The sequence below is a fragment of the Priapulus caudatus genome, unplaced genomic scaffold, assembly GCF_000485595.1.
Source record: "Priapulus caudatus unplaced genomic scaffold, Priapulus_caudatus-5.0.1 Scaffold227, whole genome shotgun sequence".
Taxonomy (NCBI): Eukaryota; Metazoa; Priapulida; class Priapulimorpha; order Priapulimorphida; family Priapulidae; genus Priapulus; species Priapulus caudatus.
The window spans coordinates 108770-118533 of record NW_014577288.1 but is presented as its reverse complement, the minus strand read 5'-3'; the positions used below and the strand labels follow the sequence as shown (position 1 = coordinate 118533).

Genomic DNA, 9764 nt, shown 5'->3' with positions numbered 1-9764 from the left:
ATATGTGTTTCGCCATATATTAGCTGTAATATAGTACATGTTGTCGAGCATTTACATGTGTTCGCATATATGGGTGTCATATAGTACAGGGTGCTGAAAGATTTACGGTGTTCGCAGTATATGTGGTGTAATATAGTACAGGGTGTGAGATTTATGATCTGTTTTGCATAATTCGTGTAATATAGAACAGGTGTGAGATTTACGTCGTTTCGCATATATTCGTGTAATTATAGCTAAGTGTGAGATTTAATGTCGTTTCGCAATATTGTGTAATATAAACAGTTGTTGAGATTACGTGTTTCGCAGATGATTGTGTAATATTATTACAGGGTGTTGACGATTTACTGTGTTCTCATATATTGGTGTAATTATAGTACAGGTGTGAGCATTTATATGTTGTTGCATGTATCTGCGTCTAATATAGAACAGCGTGCTGAGATTTATGTGTTCGCATTATGATGCTAATATAGTACAGTCGTGTGAGATTAGTGCTTTCGCATATAATTAAGGCTGTAATATACGCTAGTTAAAAGGTGCAGATTTTATGTGTTTTGCATATTATTGCGTGTAATATAGAACAGTGTGTTGAGATTTACGCTGTCGCCATAATTGGTGTAATATAGTACAGGTTGAGATTTATATGGTTTATGCATGTATTGGTGTTAATATATTACAGCGTGTGAGATTTAAATGTGTTTCGTCATTTATTCGTGTAAATATAGTAACAGCGCTGTGAGATTTATGGTTTTGCTATATATTGGTGAATAGAACAGGCTGTGAGATTTACGTGCTCGCAACAGTTGGCTGCAATATAGTTTACAGTGTGAGCATTTTATTGTTTGCATAATGGTGTGATAGAAACAGCGTGTGAAGATTTATCTGTTTTGCATATATTGGGTGTAATAGAACATGGTGTGGATTTTATGTGTTTTCGCATATTTATTGCGCTGTAATAGAACAGCAACGTAAAACCGATAAACAAAAACACCGCTTTCAAAAACGAAAACAGTGTCTGAAGATTATGTGTTTCGCCATATATGTAATATAGTACAGGCTGTGAGATTTATGTGTTTTGCATGATAATTGGTTAATATACAGTGTGAGATAATCTGTATATGAGATTTAGTTGAGATTCTTTATATTGATTTGCATATGTACGACACTGCGACTCTATGTCTATCTAGATCCTCTTATATCTATACCGAGATCCAGCTTGATGTCACAGATGCTCATGTATGCCTGCCTAGCCCTAATCTCCACTGCCCGGTGCGTGCGGAAACCACCTGCAGCTTCACTCTGTAGAATACCCTAACAAAGGAGCCGCCCGCGGGAGCGTGAGCGGCTGGGTCGACGGGACTACGGGAGTAGGTACTGCGCCATTCAATTTCACTCCTTGAAAGCAGGAACAACAATATACCAGATATAGCGTGTTGGTGCCGCGTGCTGTGTGGGGCGGGCGTGATGTGTTCGTGCGTGCCCTTGCCACGCGTGTGTTGTAATGCATGATTTGTGTATGGGTGTAGGGGAGTGTGTGCTGGTGTTGTGGTGTGTTGTGCGTGTGTGGTGTGGTGGGTGTGTGTGGTGTGTGTGTATGTGTGTGAGCGTCTAGCGTGCGTGCCGCACCTGCGTGTGTAGCACGCTGCGTGCGTACGTGTATACATGTGTTAGGCGGAGTGCGCGTGCGTGGTGGTGCGTGTTTCACGTCCAGCAAGACAAATATAAAAGAATTTGCGTCGGAGCGCAATGGATAATGAAAACAAGCTTGCGACTCTCTACGCAGAATGATTATAAAAAACTATGAAATGCTGTTGAAAATGCTATAACGCAGTAAGAAAGGCTACTCACATGCGTGTAAGTATATAAAAAACGACTGTGGGTGAAAGGCATTAGGTCTTATCACGGATCCGCCGCGAGGCTGTTACTGCATTCCGGCAGAACACCTTGCTGAGTTGTCAAGATCCGAATCTTCCGCAAAGCGGCGAATTCAACGCAAGCGCTCGTTAAGCTGACAGGTGATTGGCAATAATCGTAATTAGAAACAAAACAGCCAATATATATCCAGTAGTTACGATTAAGTCAAACAATTGTTATGCCATGCTACTAACCATTGCTACCCCTATACGAAGTCTCTGTGCATGGACCACCCATAACCGTACCACGTGGCGCCCGTCAGCATGCACGTGGACTAGCTGACACAAAGGGGCGCACCATCGCTAGTATGGATAGATCTAAAGGCGTGTACGATTCGCCACCCTTAAAAGCAAGCCCTTTAACTCTATGTTGTTTTCATTCCGTATTAGTCTGTACGCGACGCTAGCCCATCACCGCGATGTTGCGCAGTGCCAGAGCGATCGTTCGCCATGTCCTATGATGCACTATCTACTGCCGCATTAAAGGAAACACATACCATGATGACGCATTCATCGCCTAGCAGAAAGAGAGAAGCGCACAGTAAAACAAAAGGATGAGAGGCGCAAAGCAAAGAAAGAGAAGAAAGAAATAACAACGAGAAAGGGGGTGATGGAAGACAAAGAAAGAGAGAGAGAGAGAGGATCGAAAGAGATAACGTGAAAGAAAGAAAGAAAGAAAGAAAGAGAGATAGAGACAGCAGCCTACCAGTCGCACTGATATACAGTGTCAAAAGTTAACGCTGTTGTGATGTACGTTCGGTGTTTATTGCCTAGCACGGATAATTGGGTTAGGATAAATCAAATAAAAGTTTAAAAAACACACACACACCTATCAAGTAACTGAAACACTACAACACTTCGCAATTTTACACTGTCGGTATGTGAATTTTACACCGCATGTAGCCCACACCCACCCATGTTACACCGCCTGTAACTCACACCTACCCATCTTACACAGCCTGTAACTCACACCCACCCATCTTACACAGCCTGTAACCCACACCCATCCATGTTACACAGCCTGTAACCCACACCCACCCATGTTACACCGCCCTAACCCACACCCACCCATGTTACACCGCCATAACTCACACCTAACTTTTACACACTCGTATTACACCTCCTGTAACTCGAAATCTATTTACTACCAAATTCTCCATGTTTCTATAGGCCTACTCTCTTTCACCTATTATTGCCGACAGTTTCCTGTAAATTCCGTCGAAATCCTACGTCCAACATACGCTGCCGGCTGCCATTGCTCTCGCGGCGCGACTGTTGCACGCTTACAGTATTATATATAGCAGGTAGGAAAGCGTGCTGCCAAAATTTGCTCGATGCTCGCTTGATTTGGCACTTTCACAGCACGAATACACATCCAACAGCAATTTATCTTAAAGCAACATAAAATTGGACTGTTCGCTGGCAGCTATGGATTCGTTCGCCGGTCTATGCATTCGGTGCACGGATCCATAGCTGCCAGTGCTGCATACTGTCGTAGGACGTTCCCGCAGTCGCGTGCGCCTTGCCGCAAAACTACGCGCAAGATCTGCGCTCAGCGCTTCGAATCAACACCTTCTTTCGGCAACGCTTCTCTAGTATCCCGTCTCATCTGGTTGCCACTATCCACCGTGTTGCACTGCACCGTACGTAAAGTAAACCGTTAGTTACCACGTTTCGACAGGTGGCGCCATCGGGCGTCGCCAGAAGACCACAAAACGCTACATTAGTACCAAAGTCTCAATGTTTCTCTACTCTTTCTCGCCTATTATTGCCGATAATTTCCTGAAAATGCCGTTCAAATGCTCCTCTACAACACACAAGTACACCGCACGCACGCCGCTATGCAGAAACAACAAAGAAAAAAGAAAAAACCGACCTTAGTCGTTAGTAGGTAGTAAATACATTTCGTGTTTATTTACCCTTAATTTTACTATTGAAACGTTCCAAGTGCCTGTGTGGTAAACAGCCTTGCTTACCTCGTGACACGGACAGTGTATGTACGTACCGTCACGGTGGCAGCAGGCCCTGCGAACGTGTGCTCAGGTAGCGCTAGCGTGGCCGAGGATGTGATCAGAGAGCCGGTGATGGTCTGGCTGCTGCCGACGGCGTGTAGCTCCCCCGTCACCTCAAACACGAGCAGGTCGTCATCATCGATCAGGGCGTCCGAGTTGTAAGGCGCATAGATGCCACCTGTAATAACATTTCACATGTTATCTCTCTCTCTCTTTCTCTCTTTCTCTCTCTCTCTATCTATCTACCTCTCTCTCTCTCTCTACATCTATCTATCTCTCTTTCTCTTTCTCTCTCTCCATCTATCTCTCTCTCTTTCTCTCTCTCTCTCTCTCTCTCTCTCTCTTATATATATGTATATATTTATATATCATATTGTGTACGAAGATTATTAACCGAGATATAGCTATTTTTTAAGAAATGACGGCGGCCATTTTTAAATTCAAGATGGCGGCCGAAGTTGTAGTTGGATCGCGTGTGTCCTGCTTTTAAATGAAAGAGCATACAAAAGTATGCAAGTGTACCAATTTTCATACTTTTTTTAAAATTTGAACGATTTTTTTCTAATCTACTGTACTAATACACAAGTTAGAGATAGATATGCACCTACGATGAGATATAAGGGTATTGTATCTATCACTATATTATAGTAGACGATAATAATATAGTGTCTCTGTTATATTTCTATGGTTTAGATGCAGTGCGTGTGAGAATGCCTGTGACGTCACAACTGGTGCATCCGAGACGGGGATAAATTAACTGGCGGGCAATAAACTAGGATATCTCGATTCGTTTGCGTGTTCGTTTTGCTTGTCTCAACGTGCATGATAAAATTAAGGGTCCATAATAGACATTTCCCTATTTGAAGAACAGAAATTGTTCTAATAGAAAATTTTTCTAATAAGAATATAGAAAGCGAATATAATAAATTCTATAATATAATAACATTCTATAATATAATATATTCTATTATGGACTCTTGATAAAATGCAACAGTATTTTTTTCATATCTAAAAGCATAAAGGTAATGCTGTTGCCGCTCACACGCATTCGTTACAGTAATAATGATGTAAATTAATAATAAATAAATAATGTAGAAAAGCTCGTAGTGTGAATGTGAATATAAAAGGGTTTGTAAATTTGACCGTATGATGATTATGTGAAGTAGAAATCTTCTTAATTAACTATGTTAATTATTCTGGTATACCTCGTCGATGAATTACGGGATAATCTAATATCAAACTGTATAGGCACCACTTGACCCTTGTCCATGTTCATGGAATGACTGGCTGGCTCAGTGAGAACGAATGGCACAGGAAAGCCAGCCTACATAACGACAGCACAAGTCCTTCACTCAACCGTTACAACTATACCTACTCATATATGATGATAAGCAAGTCAGAAGTAACAGTTCACAACCATCACCGATTACAATCACCGACCATCCAGGGTATGGTATTCAGGTATTGCGTTGGAAATATATACAGCTTCACGGTATTTTAGCCCAATATGCTATGTTTATATCTATGTCTCTATCTTTCGCACACACACGCGAGCACGCATTCTCTGTCTCGCACGCACTAATATACACCATAGAAAATTCGTGACGTAGTCAATTTAATTGTAACCCTGCACGTGCACACGCCGGCTTTACCATGACCGTACACACTGACTCACCACAACGCTGACCGTGCCAGATATTATATTGAACTCTGGGTGAAAATCCGTTCTTGATGGATAATTTTCAGTGTTCGTGATGCGGGTTAATTCCACCACTACCTCACTGTTGCCTGATCCTGCAATTGGAAAATCAAGACTGTAGCCTCGTCTACACGGAGTTACCTTAACCAGAGTTAAGCTAACCCGAACACGCATCGTCTACATGGAGTTTGTCTTAACCCGGTTTAAGCTAACCCGAGTTAACACTTAACCCGAGTTAAGAAATACGTGTCGTCTACACGCAGTCTACTGATAACTACCGCTTAACTCGAGTTAACGATTTCGCGTGCGTCTACACGAGTCTTAACTCGGGTTAAGCTTAACCCGGGTTAAGGCTTAACCCGAGTTAAGACCTCGTATAGACGCTTAACCCGAGACATATTTCCTCGTGCATGTAGGCGATGCTTGTATACTAGGGAACTTAACTGGCAATCGACAAATGCCCTGTAAAGCTCACGTCAGCGCGAACAACTGATAAAATATGGACATAGAACCAAGATTAAAGAGTCATCTCCGCAAAGACATTATATTGAAATAGTCTTGCAGATAAATAGTCTTCAAAATAAAACATCTATTCGAATAAGACATTAGAAAATAATAGTTGAAATAAAGCAGTGAGTTCTAGTAATTAAAAAATGACATTCGTTCCTAGGTATACTATGTGAAAAAAACCTACGTTCAATGTAATATCGCTTCCAAGAAACGATGTTGCAACGTAAGAATAAAATCGATCGATGATCGAGGTTAACTAGAATTAATCTAATTAATTAATTAATCTAAGTAATTAATCTAATTAATTAATCACCGGAAGTTTTGTTTTTTTGGAACGAATTCATTGCGCGAACCTATCGTTCGATGTAAAATTGATGAACGAAGAAAATACCCCCAATCAACTAGTAGTGTTTGTCGCTGCAGTATTAATTCTTACCCAGTTCCGACGTGGTTTCTGTGTACGTGTAGATCATTGCGTCCCTGGGCGGCAGGTAGGCGATGTTGATTCCGGCGGTGAACGATATGTCACAGATGCTGATGGCCACCGTGTCCGATATCGTCGACACAGCTCTAACCTTCATCCTATTATAGGAGCTTCATTGATTAACACGAACGCACGCACGCACGCATCCACGTACGCACGCACGCATGCACGCACGCACACACGCACGCATGTACGCATGCGCACACGCATGCATACACGCACGCACGCACGCACGCACGTACGCACGCACACACGCACGCATGCACGTACGCATGCACGCACGCATGCATGCACGCACGCATGCACGCACGCATGCATGTACTCACGCACGCACACACGCATGCATGTACTCACTCTGGGGTGGAGGGAAGGATAGGTTGAGGGGATAGCGTGGAGGATGAATTAAGGTGATGGAGGAGGGGGCGGGGGTGGAGGGAAGGATAGATTGAGGGGATAGCGTGGAGGATGAATTAAGGTGATGGAGGAAGATGCTGGGGTGGAGGGAAGGATAGGTTGAGGGGATAGTGTGGAGGATGAATTAAGGCGATGGAGGAAGGGGCTGAGGTAGAGGGGAGGATAGGTTGAGGGGATAGTGCGGAGGATGAATTAAGATGATGGAGGAGGGGGCTGGGGTGGAGGAAACGATAGGTTGAAGGGATAGCGTGGAGGATGAATTAAGGTGATGGAGGAGGGAGCTGGGGTGGAGGAAAGGATAGGTTGAGGTGATAGCGCGGAGGATCAATTAGGGTGATGGAGGAAGATGCTGGGGTGGAGGAAAGGATAGGTTGAGGGGATAGTGTGGAGGATGAATTAAGGCGATGGAGGAAGGGGCGGGGGTGGAGGGAAGGATAGATTGAGGGGATAGCGCGGAGGATGAATTAAGATGATGGAGGAGGGGGCTGGGGTGGAGGAAAGGATAGGTTGAAGGGATAGCGTGGAGGATGAATTAAGGTGATGGAGGAGGGGGCTGGGGTGGAGGAAAGGATAGGTTGAGGTGATAGCGTGGAGGATGACTTAAGGTGATGGAAGAAGGGGCTGGGGTGGAGAGAAGGATAGGTTGAGGGGATAGTGTGGAGGATGAATTAAGGTGATGGAGGAAGGGGCGGGGTGGAGGGAAGGATAGATTGAGGGGATAGTGTGGAGGATGAATTAAGGTGATGGAGGAAGGGGCGGGGTGGAGGGAAGGATAGATTGAGGGGATAGTGTGGAGGATGAATTAAGGTGATGGAGGAAGGGGCGGGGTGGAGGGAAGGATAGATTGAGGGGATAGTGTGGAGGATGAATTAAGGTTCAAGGATGTATTGGTAGGATGGGGGCTGTGGTTAGAGGGGAGGCTGGGGTGAAGGGATAGTGCGGAGGTGAATTAGGTGATGGGGTAAGGGGGCTGACAGTGGAGGGAAGGGATAGCGTTGAAGGGATAGCGTGGGAGGATCGAATTAAGGTGACTGCGGGAGGGGCGCTGGGGTGGGGGGAGCTTAGGTTGAGGTGGAAAGTGCGGAAGATGAATTAAGGTGAATGGGGGAAGGGGGCGGGGTGTGGGGAAGGATCGGTTTGAGGGATAGTGGGCGAGGACTGGAATTAAGGTTGATGGGGAATAGGGGGCTGAAGTGGGATGGGAAGGATAGCGTTGACAGGATAGCGTGGAGGATGAATTAATGGTGAATGGAGGAGGGGGCTGGGGTGGAGGGGAGGCTTAGGTTGCAAGGGGAAAGTGCGTGAAGATGAATTAAGGTCGATTTGGGGAAGGGGGTGGTGGTGGACGGGGAAGGATCGGTTGAGTGGTAGTTAGGCGGAGAGGAATGAATAAGTGTGATGGGCGAAGGTGGGCTGGAATGTGGAGGCGTCAAAGGCTTAGTTGAAGCAGATTAGCTGTTGAAGGTATGAATTAATGGTGATGGAGGAGGGGGCTGGGGTGGAGGAGGCTAGGTTGAGTGGAAAAGTTGCGTGAAAGTCATGAATTAATGGTTGATGGGAAGGGGGCTGGCGGGTGGAGGTAAGGGATCGGTTGATGGCCACCGACATAGCCGATAGCGTGGAGGATGGAATTAAGGTGACTGGAGGAGGGGGGCTGGGGTGGAGGGGCAGGCTGGGTTATAGGGGAAAGGTGCGGACGGACTGAATTAATAGTGATGGGGAAGGGGCTGCCGGGTTGGAGACAAGGATAGTGTTAAAGAAAAATGAGAACAGATCCGTGAGCTGACCGCTATTAGGATGGGAGGGTATTTCCTGCAGCTGGCAAAGCACAGATCGATATTCACCTTCCGTTCATCAGGGATTATCCCAGCTTCGTATTTCTCGCGCGTCTATTATTCGTTTGCGACTATGTTGGCAGCTAAAAGTCTGCCGGTGGTAACCGTGGCTGCGCGAGTGAAGTAACTTCGTCCAGGCACGGATATTTTTTCGACACCTAGATACGCGATCATGAGCATACGCCGAATCCTTATAGTATATGTGATCAGCATTACTAATATAAACTAGACCGGAGGGCACTCATGAGACCGCGCATTACTTTCGCCAGCGGGATCCATTAGCAGTAGCCCATGCTTCGTAAGGCTCAGTATCAGTTCCGTACGCTCGTACAGCAGCCGCTTGTTTACGCAGCCGGCGCCAAGCCGCCGCACGGCCGCCGTACAGATCGGCTATAATCGATTGAGTCTGGCTACCCTAACACGCACGATACACACGTAAACACCACGAGAACACACGTTACACACGAACACACGTAAACACACGAACACTACTATACACACGATGCACACAAACACATCTCCACGGATGCAAGTGATCACATATCACCTCTGCCACCTCCGTGGCGCGCCCACGGTATATTAATCACTATGATTAAACATATACGTATAGAATAGTAGTAGCTCGTATCGATACGCGAGCATCTTTCACCTCTCCTAGTAGACTCTGGCCACTACTAGCAGCCGATTTACTACCAATTCTCCATTGCCAGCCAGGAAACCCACGCCTTGAATTTCTAGCTGATCAGAATTATTATTTGATACAATCCACAACAATAAAGATAGTTCTTTGATGGCACTAGTTGATATGTGTGCACGCCACACACATGGTGCTGGGTTACAGATAAAGTTGTATGCTGCCAGGTGAAAATATTATACATGTGTTGCCAAGTGGTGTACGTG

At 45.3% G+C, this 9764-nt stretch overlaps 1 protein-coding gene across 1 annotated transcript in view; it reads right to left on the bottom strand.

The window, feature by feature from the left end:
* Window positions 1-6712, bottom strand: part of LOC106807642 — a 63545-nt gene extending 56833 nt beyond the window's left edge. The window contains exons 1-3 of the mRNA XM_014810053.1: window positions 6568-6712; window positions 5598-5716; window positions 5144-5246 (exon numbers count right to left, since the gene is read on the bottom strand). Coding sequence (XP_014665539.1) covers window positions 5144-5246; window positions 5598-5716; window positions 6568-6712 — 367 coding nt within the window. The remainder of the gene's footprint in view (window positions 1-5143; window positions 5247-5597; window positions 5717-6567) is intronic.
* Window positions 6713-9764: the final 3052 nt, after the last annotated feature.